We start from the raw sequence: 17353 nt of genomic DNA on the forward strand, positions 1-17353 counted from the left end.
CCTACACTAAAATAGCCTAAAAGACAAGAGCTTGGATTAAAAACATTGGAATATCCACAATTCAAAATAATTCACTGTACACATCATTAGATTGACAAACTTCTATGTCCAATGCAAACGTCATCTCCCTACTTGTACTGTGCTGCTTCAGGATGCCTTCTTGACAAAACAACATGGTGAAACCTCAATAATAATAATCCTTCCATTTTATATAGGGATTTATCACGCCGTTGAGAAGTCTCAAAAGTTACAGTGCTTACTGTAAAGTGGATTGACTGTGTATTTTGTGGGCGAAGCAATCATCAGTGGGGGATTTCCTTCTAATTGCAATAGATAATTGTGATTTCACCATGTAAAAATTCATAGTAGTACAGTGCTTCAACTTGACTGCTTTGTTAATTTTCAGTGAAATAAGCATGACAGATGTACACTACAGTTAAGCATTAAGCACAGTATGGTACAGAATTAAAACATTTAATATAATTTACATGGTTATCATGACATCCTTCTGTAAGTCTTTCAGTGATTTAGAAAGTATGGTATAAAAAGCATGCAACACACATTATAGTGGATTTATTTATGGAGCATGAAACGAGATTATGTGTATTCTCAAAATGCGTCTACATATTTGTGCACCTTCCAATGTATGAGTAACAAAAATATTTACGTCCTTGAAGATTTACTTGATTTTCTATGGGAAAAAATAATTCTGCTAAATTTGCAGTGTGATATAATATCAATTAACTAAAATTGTGGTCAACAACTATCACTGCACTCATGCCGCTCCCCCCTTCCAATCATTAATAACTATCCATCTCTCATTCCTCTTATCCCCACATTTCTTTATTAGAAAAGGAAATCTTAAATAAAATGGGAAGTTATTGTTTACTTTAAACTTAATTTTCAGATTATCAGACAAGATAAACAATTTAGCTATTAAATCATGTTGGATGAGTGTTAGGGATGATTAGTACAGTATGTTTCCAAATCTTGTGTTGACCAATTTAAAAGGGTAAATCATAATACAACATGGTTTCAAAAGAGAAAAAACTCTCCACATAAAAGCAATCTCCCCTTCTAACTCTCCCAAAAAATAAAACGTATGATTGATGAATTTATGATTAATTTACTTTTCAGAAAGATCCAAGTCAACCTGGCTCAGTTTGTACCACTCATGCTTCTGAGTCAGTAGTTTGTGGGTTTAAACCCTATGCGGGACTCGGAACTTGTTTAGTCTAGGCTGACACTCCAATATAGTGCTGGGGGAGTGCTACGTTGTTCCTTTGGATGAGCCGTTAAACCGAGGCCCCGTCTCCTTGTTCAGTTGGACATTAAAGATCCTATGAGACTATTCGAAGACAAGGGAGTTTCTCCCGGTGTCCTGGCCGACAATCCTTCAGATAAAATTAAGTCATTCACTTCACGGCTGTTTGTGGGGCACTGCTGTGGACAAATTGGATACCGGATTCACCTACAAAACTCACGGTCACTGCAATTTACAGTAATTCCATGAAGCGGGTTCAAATGTCCTCTGGATGTGAAAGGCACTATACCAAATATAAGGATTATTATTATCTTTGTTATACTAAGTGCTCTTCCTTCTCTAGCCAGACATCTTTACAATTTCCCCCATTACACTCATTATTTACCAAGGGTAGGATAAGCAGAAGCATGTTGCAAAATAGATTTTGTTTCTAAACATTACTCTGGTTGCTTTAATAATGTGTTTTATGCCCAATTTATAGTGTTCATCGCAAAACCATGGGTGACTTACAAAAGAGCTGAGTACTCTGAAAAGGTGGTTTTGGCAGCATACTGATTTGCACTTGCTGCGGTATAAATGCAAATGGGAAAATATTAGTACTCCTCTTAAAAGTGGTTCCTAAAAGAACAACTTTTAAAGGACCAGCAATGTTGTCAAAGAGCCAGTTACATGACTGGTTACGTACTAGTTTGTGGGGCTTAGCTTAGGCATCACTGAGAGCAATGGGAAGCAGGAAGTATAAATCTAGATGGGGTTGCAAGTGCAGAAGTATAAACTCATTATTAAAGAAAATTACTCTTAAACATGGTATTGGCGGACCAAATTTTTTTTACACATTTCACTGTAGAATCCTGTGAAGTGCTTTGAGATGTCTCAACAACATAAGGTGCTACAGTTATATCAAATAGAAATATTATTATGATTACAAATATATTTTCCACGTAGAAGTTGGTATCACTCAAGGACTCATGGATCAGGCTCAAAATTCTCATCATGTTAACTTAAATTCCTTGGCTGACTTTTAAAAAATAACAGTTCACTCAGCAAAACTGCCAGTTTCCTGAGGGAACCCATGGCAGGATCATTTATCATCACTGTAATGGTTATGTGACAAGTCAGAGTTTGCAAACACTCTACTAACAATCTAACTGAAGGGATGCAAAAGTGAAGCATTGGTTGAAACCCAAGAGCAGGGCGTCATGTCATCTGCACTTTAGAGATAAAAATGTATCACCTGATAAGAGGGGCATGCTACATGGGTGAATATGTATTACTCATATGTAAACCAAAAAGTTTATATTGTTCAATTTTACTCTGGAAAAAGTCTTAGGTGCTCAATTATATTCTAAATTTGTATCACTCGAAACATACACTAAACCCCGGACTAATGAGGGGATCCGTTCTGGCGAGCTGGAATTTTTAACTTTTGATTACAATGCTGGTACCAGCTTTTTGAAAAATGCCAGTACCTGCATTGTAATTTTTGAATTCTGCAAACAGAAGACAGTGAATCAGCCATCTTCTGCTTGTGGGATTCAAACCGAGTCCAAGTTGATCTCCCTGGTGAAGACCAGCAAGCAGTGAGATGGGGAGTCTCCTAAGAGATTGGGGCAGTGAAAGTCTACAGGCGGGCCTGCAAAAATTATTTTTAAATGTTTCCGTGTGGGTTAGGGCCAAATTCCAGATAACTGGAGTCCGATAAACCGGGCTTTTACTGAATTAGATTATTATTAGAGTAAATTATGAAATTACTGCATTAGATTGAACTAGAAATTTTCACTAATGCAATCTAGGACAGCCCAAAGTAATTTTACTAACAATCTAACTGAAGGGATGCAAAAGTGAAACTCGGGCATTTACAAGCCTTGTTTGAAATCCAAGATTAGAATTCAGTTTTGGAATCTCTCTCCATCTTCCATTCGGATGTCTTCAATATCTCATTAAGGGTGTTAGTCTCACGCTAAACTAAGGTATTGACTGGAATACAAAAGCTTCTTTTTCCTGATTGGTAATTACAAAACTTGTGGAGTTGCAATGCGCTTTCTTTTTACCTTCAAAGTCTTTGTTTCAAGCATCAATTTTTTTCTGTGCAAATTGCTAAGAACATTGCTGCTTGACATGACTCGTTGTTGAATTTGGATCAAGGGACTAGAATGCTCAGCTCCTTCCAGCACCGTTTCATCCCTGACAATCTTAACCTCCATTGCTGCTAGTTCCAGCTCACAAAGCCAATGCCCAATCAACATTTTGTTTGACCCTTAGCTCTTCTTTAAGCCTTTCCTCACTTTGAAAGTCTCTCTTCCTAAATTCTTCAGTTTTGCACTCTCCCACACAGCTTCCAAAACCTTTCTAAAAATGTCTCTCTTTGCCTGCAGCTTAGGACATCTTCCTCCTACCATTCCATCTTCCACCATGCTCAGGCTTTCCCCTATCTCTGTGAAACATTTGAAAGTGCAAGTTGTTGTGGAAAAACTAAGGAAGTGCAAAGGCATAAAATAGAAACTTACAGAAGGTCAACTGAACAAATCAATGTGTGAATATTTATTGAGATAGTAGAAATATCTCTAATGGTCCGAATTAAATAAAAACAGAAATCCTGCAAATCCACAAAAGCCACATGAAAAATTGATAACATTTATGGTTTCAGGCATGACTTTTCAGAGCCGAAAATTTCCAGAATTCATTTTATTCCATGTTTATCTCAAAAAAATCTCTGCTCGTAATTCTTTCTTCTTAATTTAAAATTTTTGGTCACGTTAAAAATTTCTGATGTTTCAATATTTAAATTTGCTTGAGATCATTACAATAAGACTTCAGAGTATCGATATATATGTTACAGTAAAGTTGTGAAACCAATAAAGTTGCAAAAACCCTGAAATTTTCAGTAAAATTGTGAAACCATGAAATCACTGAAATTAGGAGTCAGGTATTTCATGAAAAAGTGATCCAGGATAGAAGGGAGCCCAGGTACATCCTTGGTGTTACCATTAATAGAGATATAGACAATGACCAGTATAGGACAGCAGTGAAGGCCGGCATCCTGAGGGGTCATTATTCCATGAACCAATTTGATCTCTGCCCACAACGATTGTTAACCTATGTCAAAGTCAGTGTCACTCTGTTAGGTTGTCATTGCACAGTCTGTTTGTGGTGGACAAGGCTTTACGAAGTGTAACTGCGGTCAGAAGAAATGTCAGACCAACCGTTGTAAATGCTTCAAAGCAAAGCTAAAATGTAACTCTCCGTGTCATGGAAGCCTCGCTTGTGTTAACAATAAACATTTGATTCATCAATGAATGAAATGTCACATGAAGCTTATGGTGAACAAAATATAAATTTTCATGTTATTTACTTGTTGATAACGCTAACACATGTCAAGGCAAGATTATCAATATGATGAAATGATTCCTTTTTCATGAAATCCCCGACTCCTAATTTCAGTGATTTCATGGTTTCACAATTTTACTGAAAATTTCACAATTTTACTGTAACATATACATGGCTACCAGATGGGTGTTAAATGACTTTAAAAATTTAATTATACTAACAATAACAATCAATTTATCAAACGTCGTAATAACAATAGCATATTAAATTAACACTAGCAAACAATGTATCAAAAAATATCAAAGGAAGTTGGTTACAAAAAATATATATCAATGGTTTCTAACTCATGACCAAAAAAAACATTTGCTTACCTTAAGCCACAGCAAGGTAGAGTTATAAACCTCATTAGAGCAAGAAGAACTCGCAATGGCAATAGAGTGAAAAGATACAGAAAGGCATCCAGGCAGAGAAAGAATCCAAAAAACATCAACTGGAGGGGGAAATAAAATATTAAAATTAAATCACAAATACTCAAATTATACATATAATTTACATACGTTTGCAGACTTTGATGACACATCAATTGTGGAACACAATTTGTATTTCCTAGCCAATACGATATATTCTATAAAGCTCTTTGAGACGTCTCAAAGACATGTATTAATTGCAAGGATTATTATACAATACTTCTGGTTCCAGAAATACATACACAATAGATGCCTATGTAGATAATCCTGTTCGGGGAATGTGCACACGTCATATTCTATGCACTGTTATGCAATCCCAAACTAAATCTTGGTTTACACCAAATTTACCAGAACATTTTTGTGTTGAATTTTTTGTGTCTTTTGTCAGGCAATCGGTTAGAACAGCAGTGGTCCTGGAATCAAGAGTAGACAGAGAGATAGAATTGGGTGTCTTCCATGTACATGTGGATGCGGACCCCATGTCTGCAGATGTTACTAAAGGGAAGCACAGAAGGTGAAAAGGAGAGGACCAAGGATAAGGCCCTGGAGAATGCTGCAAGTGACTGCAGCGCAGAGGGGAAAGCCATTTGAAGAGGCAAATAGAAGACGCCAGGATAGATAAAATGACCCCAGAAAAGTACAGAACCTCCACCAAAAAGGTGGAGAGAGAGGAGAAAAAGTGAAAATGGATGGTTGGCGGTGTTGCAGGCAGCAGAGAGATCAAGGATAACAAAGAATTAAACTGAACCCTGGTCACAGATGGAGAGAATGTAATTGGTGACGTGACCATGGCTGTTTTGGTGCTGTGGCGGGTGGTGGGGGGGGGTTGGAGAAGGTTGAGGAGAAGATGGAGGGAAAGAAAGGAGTGAAGTGACGACTCATTCTAGCAGCTTGCAAATGTCAGGTTGCAGGTAAATCAGTAGCTGGAGAGCATGGAAGGGTTGAGTGAGAGTTTCTTGGGGGAGGGGGAATGATGATGACAGTTTTGAAAGGAGGGGCACTTCCAGGTTGATGACGTCAGTTAGAGGGGAAGCTGGATGGCAGGAGGGATGTGGTGATGGGATCAAGGAGGAAACAGGGTCAAAGATGTGGAAAGAGGGGTGAATGGAGACTAGAGACGATGCCAGGGATAACTGAGCAGATCTGCAAAATTTTGGAGTTGAGACACCTCCTCAAACCGAATTCATGATAGACAACAAAAATTGGTGGGAGAGCAAGCCAGATTGTTGGGCATGCTAAGCCAAAATAATAGTTAACAAATACAAAAGATGTTGAGAATTTATCAAGTAAATCTTCCCAAAAACAGATATTAAATTAATCCAAAGGGCTCATCTTGTTCACTAATTTCCTAAAACTCACATGACTTCAAATAAAATAAACCATAAAACACTAATTGTGACTGTCGAAACTTAGCAAAGTAGATGATTTATAATTGGACTGACTGACTGTTGGGCAAAAGCAAACTATGCCACCAGATGGACCAGTAAAGCTATGAGGAGAGTTAAGTGTAACAGCGGTAGAAATAAATGTGCAGGGACAAGGTAAATAATTCCATTTTGACGTTTGAAAAGTGCTCTCCTCTGAGAAGTGCCTATTGCTATGAATCAAAGGCAGGTTTATAACTCACAAAGGTTTCAATATTCTGGTTACTGTCAAAAGAAGATGGATCAGTTAAAATCAAGGGGCAGATGAAGGGTATATGAGTTTGCTTGTAAAGCGGATGATTGTTTAGCCAAGAAAATTCCATACGTTAATGATGGCAAACCTTTTTGAGCTTAAAATTTAAAAAGTGACAAAATGCACACTTGCCAGATTGCCAGCACACGATTTTTTTAAAAAAAGATTCTTATTTGTTCGGTACTGAAATGGAAGGTGCTCTTACTTGAGATCTAACAAAGATCTAATTGCACTCTGCTCATACAATTAATTCCTGCTGGATGGTTCCTGAATTTTCTTTTCTACATCTGTTTGTGAAGTTGTTGTCTTTGAAAACCAAGAAGAGTCAAAACACCGCTTTGGATGATTAACGGTTTTCAGTACTTTGCAATAGCTGTATGGCTGAGAGCAAAGACTTGATTAGCTGGCACACGATTGAAATGATTTATTCCTATCAAAGGAGGACATAGACTGCACTCAATAATAACATGTAGTTTAGGTCCCGAGACGATTCAGATCACAATTACAGGAGGTAGGAGTTTAGAAGGAGATCCTGTGGATGCAGCTTATGCCATTCAATCTAAAAGTAAACTATCCAAGTCTGGTTAATGGTTATCCAAACATTTGAAATCCAAAATATCTCTGGTCGCAGATTACCTCAGATCCAATGTACTATAACAAGACGTGAATAGTCACGTGTCTTGTTAAGGGGCTGACACCCAGACACCCAACTCTATCGCTCTGCCTCCACCCTCAACTCCACGACTACTGGCGTCCTGACTGACTGCCCGTCCCACATCAAGTCCTGGATGAGGGACAACTTTCTCCAACTCAAAGTCAGCAAGACCAAGGCCCTCCTGATTGGCTCGCGTCAGCGACTCCGCACCTCGGGCGCTGGCAGCATCAGCCTCCACGGCTGCACACTCAACCTCACTAAGTCAGTCAGGAACCTGGGTGTCTTGTTTGACCCTGAACTGTCCTTTCTCCCCCACATCCGCACCATGACCAGCACAGCCTACCACCACCTCCGCAACATTGCCAGACTCCGCCACTGCCTCACCCCTCAGGCTGCCGAAACCCTCACCCACGCATTCATCACCTCAAGACTCAATTCTGGGAACTCCCTCCTCATCGGCCTTCCCAACTCTTCCCTTCACAGGCTGCAGATCATCCAAAACTCTGCAGCTCGTGTACTCTTATGCACCGGCTCCGCGACCCATTCATGGCCTTGCCCCATCCTACCTCTCTGACCTGCTGATTCCTTACCAACCTGCCCGCTCCCTCCATTCAGTGGGCTCCGGTCTGCTCCATGTCTCCCGCCCGACCCACCCTACCGTTGGTGGGCGGGCTTTCAGCCTCTCTGCCCCCTTACTCTGGAACTCCATCCCATGGTCCTTTCGGCTCGCTTCCTCCCTTGCCTCCTTCAAGGCTGGTCTCAAGACTCTTCTCTTCGATCGTGCCTTTGGTCACCCTCCCACCTCTCTGCCTTCCCTCACCCCTACACCACCGCTCCCCCATGCTCGGGTCCTGACACCTGACTGTTCAGCGCTTTGGGACGTCCTCCCAATGTGAAAGGCGCTCTATAAATGCAATTTTGTTGTTGTTTGTTGTTGTTGTTGTGACTGCTAATGTACATTTCAACCTAGTTCGCATTATTTGTGAAAATAATTAGACGTGTCTTTGAAGTGGTCCATAAGAATCTTCGCAATCTTCATTGTGTCATCAGGAGGGTGCAGAGCATAATGTTTCTTGCATATGGAGGAGGTCAAGGAAGAACATCTGCATAGCTATATTAATTATTTTAACAGATCATGACAAGCTGTCCTGTACACTACCTCATGTGCTAGTTGGCCTGAACGCCAATGTACAACAACCCAGAATTATAATTTTTGCAGAATCTAAATTCTGGGTAGATAATTTTAATTGTCTTCAGAAGATTAAATAAACCTGAACTATGGTAATGTTTCTCTTCATTTTACTGTAATATAGCAAACAACAAGTTACATTATATAGGCTCTTTCACGTCGGGAGGATGTCCCAAAGCGCTGGCCAATGAGGGGTTTGCACCCGAGCTGTGTTTTGGGATCAGAGAGGGAATGAGGGCAAAGGGGCTGCAGGAGGAAAGATGACTGAAGGCACAATTGAAAAGGAAAGTCTTGAGACAGGTCTTTAAGGAGGCAAGGGAGGGGGCAAGGGAAGGGATAGTGGCGGAGCCGGGCAATGTAGCAGAGGTGGGGCAAGCCAGAATGGGCAATGGCATGGATATTGATGGTCGAACAAGACACTAAGTTTCCCTACTGGCTCTGTGAGGTGGAGAATGCATCCATGAATAGTGAAGCAATCAGCTCCTGAGGTGAGGAGGTGAAGGGCCAAGCATGAGAGCTTCTGTCTTGTCATCATTCAACTGTAGGATATTGGCTCTTATCCAGGACAATGTCTGACGGACAATCTGTCAGGCAACAGTGGTTCTGGAGTTGAGATTAATGGTAGAAAGACAGAGTTGGGTGTCATCCACATACATATGGAAGTTAACCCCATACTTGCGGATGATATCCCCGAGCAGGAGCATGTAAATATTAAAAAGGAGAAGACCGAAGACAGAACCCTCGGGGAACACAACATGTTATGGAGTGAGGGCTAGAGAAGCCATTGGTGGAAACAAAGTGGAGATGATGGGAAAGGTAAGAACAGAACCAGGCAAGTACAGAGCCATGGAGGTGGGGCTGAGTGGAGAATAGATTGGTCAACAGTGTCAAAAGGCAGCGGAGAGATCAACAAAGACGAGAAGACAAAGAGAGCCCTGGTCATAAATATGGAATGTCATTTGTAACTTTGACTAAGGCTACCTCTGTACTATGGACGAGGCGGAAACCAGATTGCAGAGGTTCATACAGGGAGTGGCAGGAGCGGAAAGAGCAATGCTGGGAAGCAATGACTTGTTCCAGGACCTTCGAGAAAGGAAAGGTTTGAAAAGAGAGATGGGTCAAGGGAAGCTTTTTTGAGTATGGGGGTGATGACGTGAGTTTTTATGGGGGTGGGAATGGTGGCAGGGGACAGAGAGAGGTTCACAATATCAGTAAGAAAGGGAGCAAGGAGGTGGTGCTGGGAGGTAAGGAGAGGAGTAGCGATGGGCCAAGGGAGCAGGAGGAGGGCTTCGTTTGGAAAATGATGGGAGATGAGAGAAGAGAAGGTGACAGGGTTAAAAGTGTGGTGGGAGGGATAGGTGGAAGCAGAGTGGGAGGGAGTGGCAGTAGAAAGGACATAGGCAGCAGAGGGGATCCCCTTGATTTTGGACTCGAGGAAGTCCATCATCTCCTCACATTTGGAGTTAAATCTTCTTGCACATCCTCTCCTCACATTAGAAGAGGATGTGTGAGGCATGAAAATGTGGACAGAGGAGCTGGCTTGTGGTGGAAGAGAGGAGTTTGGGGTTGTCCTTAGCCTCCAAGCTGATATTGGCTGAGGCAAGGGCAGAGGGGTAGATTTTGACACGGTCCAGCCAGATATGAGATTGGATTGGATTTGAGCCAGATGCGTTAAGGGGCTCTCACCTGTGACTGAGGGAGTGGAGGTGACTGGTGTACCAAGGGGACTTGGGGAGTAGGAAGCAGTGCAGGAGGTGACAACAACAAATAACAACAATTGCATTTATATAGCACGCTTCATGTCAGGTTGATGCCCCAAAGTGATGGGGGCAAGGGTGTTGAGAGCAGCAGAGAGGGTGTTGTGGAGGAGAGTGACTGAGGAAGTAAGGTCTTTATGGGAGGAAGCCCAGAGGCGCAAGAGTTCCAATGACTCAAGGGCAACGGAGAAGGAGTGGGGGGCCAGGAGGAGATAGATCCTGGTTTAGTGGGCAGCGTCAAAGCTCAAAAAAGATGGGTTGCACATATATAAATTTGATTCACTTAATATTCAACAGTGTGAGACAGTTAAAAATCAAGGCAGCAGGAGAAGAGGGCACAAGTTCAGGTGAGTGAAGGGCAAGTTAGGACAGACACAAGGAAATATTTATTTTCAGAGAACAATAAATACATTGCAACATGTTACCATGATACATGCTTGCAGCTATGCTTGCATTTAAGAAACAGCTTATTGCTGTGAAAGAAAGTTGAGAGCGGCTCAGATGAAGGCCCTTTGTCTCATTTGTCCCTGAATACCCACCCTACTGCCCTCCCATTACAGCAGAAAGATATTTGTTAGATGAGTTCAGTTTGTTATTTGTATATATTTGTTACTCATATTTGTTAGCTGATTCCATCCTTCCTGGTAACCCATTATAGTTGTTAATTATCCTCTGTGAAAAGAAATGCTTCCTGATGTCAATCCTCAAACTGCCTTTTGAAACCCAGAACCTGTGCTTCCCTGTTTTACTGCCTTGGGATATTAATGTGTTGTTCTGGGTTTACTGTGTTAGTACAATTTAGAATCTTGTATACTTCTACAATGTCTCCTCCGAGACATCTTTTCAAGGCTGAATAGCCCTAGCTCATCTTACTGATGCTCATAACTCATTCTTCTGATCATTCTCATTTATCTCTTCTGCACGCCTTCTTTCTCCAAGATCTCTGATTCCACAGCTCCCTCAACTTGTTCATCTGCTGCAAATTTAACTTCCTTGCACTGAGTCCCTATATCTAGGTCACCATGCCATGACTCGCTCTGCCTTCCCCACCTCCGCAACATCGCCCGGCTCCACCACTGCCTCACCCATCAGGCCGCTGACACCCTCATCCACACATTCATCACAGGCTTGACTATCCTAACTCCCTTCCCAACTCTTCCCTCCACAAGCTGAAGATCATTCAGAACTCCTGCACCAGGCTCCGGGACCCTATTAACCTCCTCCTCCTCCTGTGGCCCCCCCCACACCCCAGAGGATGGAGTTAAAAATTCTCGTCCTTGCCTTCAAAGCCCCCCACAGCCTTGCTCCTCCCTACCTTTATGACCTTGTAACTCGATATAGACCTGCTGCACGTCCCCCACCCAGCCGCTCCACAATCGGCTGACGGGCCTTCAACTTCTCTGCCCCATCCTTTGGAACTCCATGCCACAATCCCCATCTCCTTCAAGGCCCATCTCAAGACCTTTTGATGCATTCCACCAACACATGGAAATCCCAGAAATAGATTGTTGGAATGCGCACTCTCTCCCTGACGCATCCTGCTTATCTAATTCCAGAAACTATTAGGTGCAGGTTGGCAAAAGCCAAGGCTTGAGGACGCCAGAGTGTGCATTGGGGTACTCCTAATAATAATAATAATAATCCTTGCATTTGATATAGCGCTTTTCACATCGGGAGGACGTCCCAAAGCACTTCACAGAACACACTGTAAAGTGAATTGACTGTATATTTGTGGGCGAACGCGGCAGCCAATTGCGCACAGCAATGTCCCACAAACAGTCGTAGATTGAAAATGACCAATTTATTATTGTTTTGGGTTTTGGAGAGATTATTATTAGGCTCTGTGTGGAGTAAGGAAACTTGACCAAGGTTTCGCCCTCTGCCTGGAATTGAACTCAGGTCTCTCGCTTGCAAAGCGAGTGCTCTAACCACTGAGCTACAGGACTCCTGGTGCCAAACCAGCTAAAACCACAAAGCTTGCCATTGATATCGCTCTGGCAAGCTTTCCCACTGCTTGTCCAGCTTGGACCACCCTACCCATTAAGGCTTTGGCTTGCAGGGTTAAAAGGAGCTGAGTGGGATGAACTCCCTGCCCCCAGTGACTTGTCTGCCTTTCCATGTCCTCCCAATGAGCTGTCATCAGCAGTGCCCTGGAATACTGCGGTTCAGGAATTGGACTACCGAGGACGTCACACAGCGCTGACTCGATTCAGACATTCCAATGCCAGGCACCTCCGAGCCAGTTCAGCTCCAAAGATACCTGCTTACCTCTCCCCACCAGTGTACATTATTATTTGTTACAAAAAAGCATTGCAGAGCACAAAGAACCGTGTTCGAGTTTCTGCTGACTCTTGCTCCCTCTAGTGGTACTTAGGTCTGATCTTATAATTGTACTAAAAACTAAATACATTACCAATGTGACAAAAAGGCATATTGAAAAATATTAGGTTGAATTACTGTAAATTAAATGTTTGCACAAGTCTATATAACTCATATTAAAGCTTCAAATTGTTTTCTTTAATACAGTATTGTCGGTGGTCATATTACCCTTTAAAAGTGCCTGAAGGTCGACCAAAGCTGTGAACCCCATTAATACAGCAACTCAAACATCAGAAGTAGCTCTACTACTGTAAATGTTAACACTAACCCACTAAAAATATATAACCAAAACATTTGGCAAATGTATCTGTGCTGTTTTGGCACTTTTCTATTCTTGCTTCCTATTTTGATCCTTGATATTTTTACAGCTATCTTCTCCCTACTTTAACTTGTTTTTCAACCTTTCTAGCTTCAAAAACTTTTGACCAACTTATCTTCTTGTATTGTTTGTCTACTGATGGGAACAACTTGAGACATTTTAAATGGTTCATTACCTGGCTGACATCCAAATAAAAGGTAAAAGATTGACTGGACCATGCCCATGATGTAGGTCTATTAATCTTCAATCTTTGACCCAAAGTTAAGGCTAACAAAAACAACTTTCATTTATAAAGTGCCTTTCATGTCAGGGGATTGTGCCAAGGCGCTGAACAGCCAAGGGTTTGCACCCAAGCTGGGGGTTGGAATCAAAAAGGGAGGAGGGCAACGATGCAAGTGGGCAGAAGACCGAAGGTATAGTCAAAGAGGAAGATCTTGAGATGGGCCTTGAAGGAGGCAAGGGAGGGAGCGAGGCGGAGGGATTCCAGGATGGAGTTCTAGAGGATTGAGGTAGAAAGGCTGAAGGCCCGACCACCAATGGTGCCAGGAGCAGGTCAGTGCCTGCCGAGCAGAGGAAGCGGGCAGATTGGTACGGTCTTAGTAGACTTGGAATCCACAGACACCATTACACTTTGTCAGTCCCAGCAAATGTACTTTATACTCAGGGTAAATGTCCTGCTTCCCCATCTTTCTCCTTAAGACAGCATGGGCACAGTTCAACATGTAGCAGCAGGCTTCTTGTATCTTTTCCCACTGGCTACTCTTCACGTGCATGTCAGTAGGTTATTATTCACCCATATTACAAAATAATTATACAAGTTCACATTAACCACCGTGTGAACTGGCTATTTGTGTATATTGAAAAGGACAAACACGTACAGTTCTTACTGATAAAAATAATCTATTGTCAAAAAAATGAGAGATTTTTCATGCTTTCAGAAAAAAAACATGTTCAATAAAATCCGAGATTTGCCGGGAGAGAAATGCATAGATAGACAAGACGATCAAATAATTCTCAGGGAAGTAATAATTTCTAGAACATTGTAAAAGAGGTTAATACTACCACAAGCAAAGCTTCAGATAGAGAAGGTGGAACTATACTATGTGAACACTGAGTTAGTTTCATATCTAGCTTCAGGAACTCCTTGCAAACACTGTTGGCTCTCAACAGATTGCCTCTCAAAACAGTTGGCGTTTCACAAAACACAAGCCTAGTGATGTTAAAAAAAACATTAAGGAAGTGCTGGGAAAATTTAATATTTCTCTCCAACAATCCAAATTCACAATTAAGGTCTCCTACATCAGGTACATCACATTTTCTATCCAACTAAAGAAGAGTATGCTTCTATTGCATCAGTTTTCATCTACCACCTGCCAGTCTTGGTCAGTTGCTTCTGAGTTGGAGAGGTGTGGGATCCACACTGGGAATTTGAAATCACAATCTAGACCAAGGCTTCAAACAGTGCTGGAGGAGGGGATGTCCTTCAACTGACATCTGCCTACTCAGGTGGACATTAAAGATCCCATGGAATTACTTGAAAAGGGGAGTTTCTCCTGGTTCCTGGACAACAATCCCCAGTTCGTGGCTATTTGTGGGATACTGCTTTTCACAAATTGGCTGCGGGATTCACCTACAATATACAGTCACTACACTTCAGGGTAAATCTTGTGAAGCGCTTTGCGATTTCCTACTGACAAGAAAGGTGCTATATAAAATGATTATTTTTATTAATGCATGTGGGTCCAGGTATAATAAAATGAAGATATGGACAAAGCAATCTTAATTCACAAAATGTTGAGCCATGCAAATGTAATAGTATATGGAACATTGGTGATTAAGTCCCCCATGCTATATAAATGTAAATTGTATTGTATGGAGAATGAGAACTAATGTTTGAGATGATTTCAAGTTATGTATTATACGGTACACTTTGCAATATTGTTGCACTTTAATGAAGGTATGCATACGACGATAATTGTAGTCGGACACCCAAAGTTAATAGAATTTTTCCTGTTGTCTGCAAGCATACATTTTCTGTTGATAGGCTTAATGTGAAGCACTTGTTCTACATGTAAGCCTGGGAAAGGGGAGGCGATCATTTAAAAAAAAACGACTGTACAAAATGTTCCAGGAATTAATTATATTTTTGTTCTCTTAAGAATTTTTATTCTCTTAAGCTTTCACTTGACCATACAGGAACTCTCATCTAAAACATAAAAATCCATTATATCAAACAAGTAATTTTCCAATAAAGGAAACTAACCTTATACTGTGGTAATATAGTATTGTTCAAAACATACTTGTTCTCATCTAACCGCAGTTTAAAAACTTCTGCTGCTGAATCTTACATTTGCAGACTTATCTAAACCTGTGAGATCCATTTGCAGGCGTTCATAAGAATTGCATGCAAGGGTACTAGGGTGTGATTTACACACGCAAAGTAGGTTAATCGTGTCCTAAGTTACAATGCACTGCTTGCCAGACTCGTGTGGAATTAGATTTTGTTTCCAAAATGACTGGTATGAATATTCAGTCTATCGAGCCTATTTTATTAGTTCATTACAATTCAATGTTTTTGACCCCACTTCTCTGCCTTAACACATCCTTTTGATAGTTTTATTTTGTAACTATCTTTTTAATCAACTTAATTGATTCCATATCCACATTCTCACAATCCTTTAGGTCCAAAGTCCCACCATTCTCAGACAATTTCATCTTAAAATTTAAGATTGTACACAATTGTAGAAAATTCCTAAATTCAGTCTTTTAAAAGAGCTGCCTTCCAAACCAAGTTGAATTTAAATACAGCGGGTGGGTAGTTAGGTTTTCTTTATTCATGTTTACCAGATTAGCTGATAAGCCCATTCAACATAGTCTGTGAACTTACTCTATATTACATAGGAAAGTGACGTACCTTTTCCAGTTCCCGAGGAATTCGTAAACACGTGTACACCTTCTCCCGCCTTTCCGTGTACTTGGCCTCATTATGTTCCAGAAGGTATCCTCGAGTCAACTCGGCACTGATAAATCTCAACAAGGACAGATCTGCAAAGAAGATTTAAAATATTGGTATATGCACTTAAACTGAATGCAATATAAATTTCTTAGCCTTAAATTAATGAATAAAAAAATTCTTAACCCTCGTCTTTCTGAAACACCCCTCATGTTCCCAAAAGATAACTCCCACATACCCAGGAATATTCACAATAGTACTAGAAAAAGAGGCTATCCTGTTCTAAAATGTACATCTCAGTGGTTGTGTGGAACCTAGGCATCTTGTTCAACGCATAACTATCTTTCAAATCCTATGCTCTCACTCGCTTGGCTTTCGCATGCCTCTACAATAACTCACACCTCCACCACTACATTTCCTAAAACTTTCATCCATGCCTTCATTATGTTCAGCCTCGATTGTTAAAATGGATAATTGGCATAGCATCTGGATAAAGCGATGTAGGCGTACATTTTTCACTTTTGGGTTTACAACAACAAAATTACATTCGTATAGCGCCTTTCACATCGGGAGGACATCCCAAGGCGCTGGGGTGTCCTCCCGACGTGAAAATGTTCAAAATGTTAACATGGAATAAAAGATTGAAGACTAACAAATAACTGCTAGGAAGTATGAGAGAATATTACTGGAAAATGAAATGCTTCAAAGCGCTTTGAGACATCCTCCTGATATGAAAGGCGCTTTTATATAAATGTAAGTTCTATTGTAAATTATATTATACGCATGCGAGTGTCAAACACTCTATTGTGTCAGTTTCTCTTGGTTTGTGAGGTTGATGAGCAAGTGACATCACTTCCACTGTCTCAAAATAAAATTTGTCCACTGTGAGCAGAAGAAAAAGATTGGAAGCAAAGTCACCTGATCGTCAGATATGGCTGCTAGTCTCTACTACCAATTAGGTTGTGATGTTCGAATGAGAAAAACAAGTATCAGTTACACAGATTGTGACTTCAGATAGTATTTTCCCATCCTAAATCTGGGATTGCGGAACATCTTTAAATCCTTCATAGAATACAATCAAGATTTGGAATCCACTTTTGCCTGCCTCAATTCCTGGATATCATCTGTATTCATTCAAGTTATGTACACTTTAATTGCCTAGTTTAAACTTTAGTTGTTTGATATATTAGTATACTCAATATAGTTTCTTGTCTACAATTAATGGTTGTGAATGGTTATTGTGTAGTCCTGTAGCTTTCTGGTTAGAGCACCCGCCTCGCAAGTGACAAGACCTGGGTTCAATTCTTGGGCAGGGCAAAATGTTGGGCAAGTTTTCTTACTCCACACGCCTCTGTTTACCTAGCCA

The 17353-nt window shown here is 41.0% G+C and overlaps 1 protein-coding gene across 1 annotated transcript in view; it reads right to left on the reverse strand.

The window, feature by feature from the left end:
- The window catches only part of tapt1b (transmembrane anterior posterior transformation 1b), a 61904-nt gene that overhangs the window by 32821 nt on the left and 11730 nt on the right, over window positions 1-17353 (reverse strand). Inside the window, exons 2-3 of the mRNA XM_042341566.1 lie at window positions 15949-16079; window positions 4963-5081 (exon numbers count right to left, since the gene is read on the reverse strand). Coding sequence (XP_042197500.1) covers window positions 4963-5081; window positions 15949-16079 — 250 coding nt within the window. The remainder of the gene's footprint in view (window positions 1-4962; window positions 5082-15948; window positions 16080-17353) is intronic.

This window comes from Callorhinchus milii, unplaced genomic scaffold (genome assembly GCF_018977255.1).
Source record: "Callorhinchus milii isolate IMCB2004 unplaced genomic scaffold, IMCB_Cmil_1.0 Scaffold1, whole genome shotgun sequence".
Lineage (NCBI taxonomy): Eukaryota > Metazoa > Chordata > Chondrichthyes > Chimaeriformes > Callorhinchidae > Callorhinchus > Callorhinchus milii.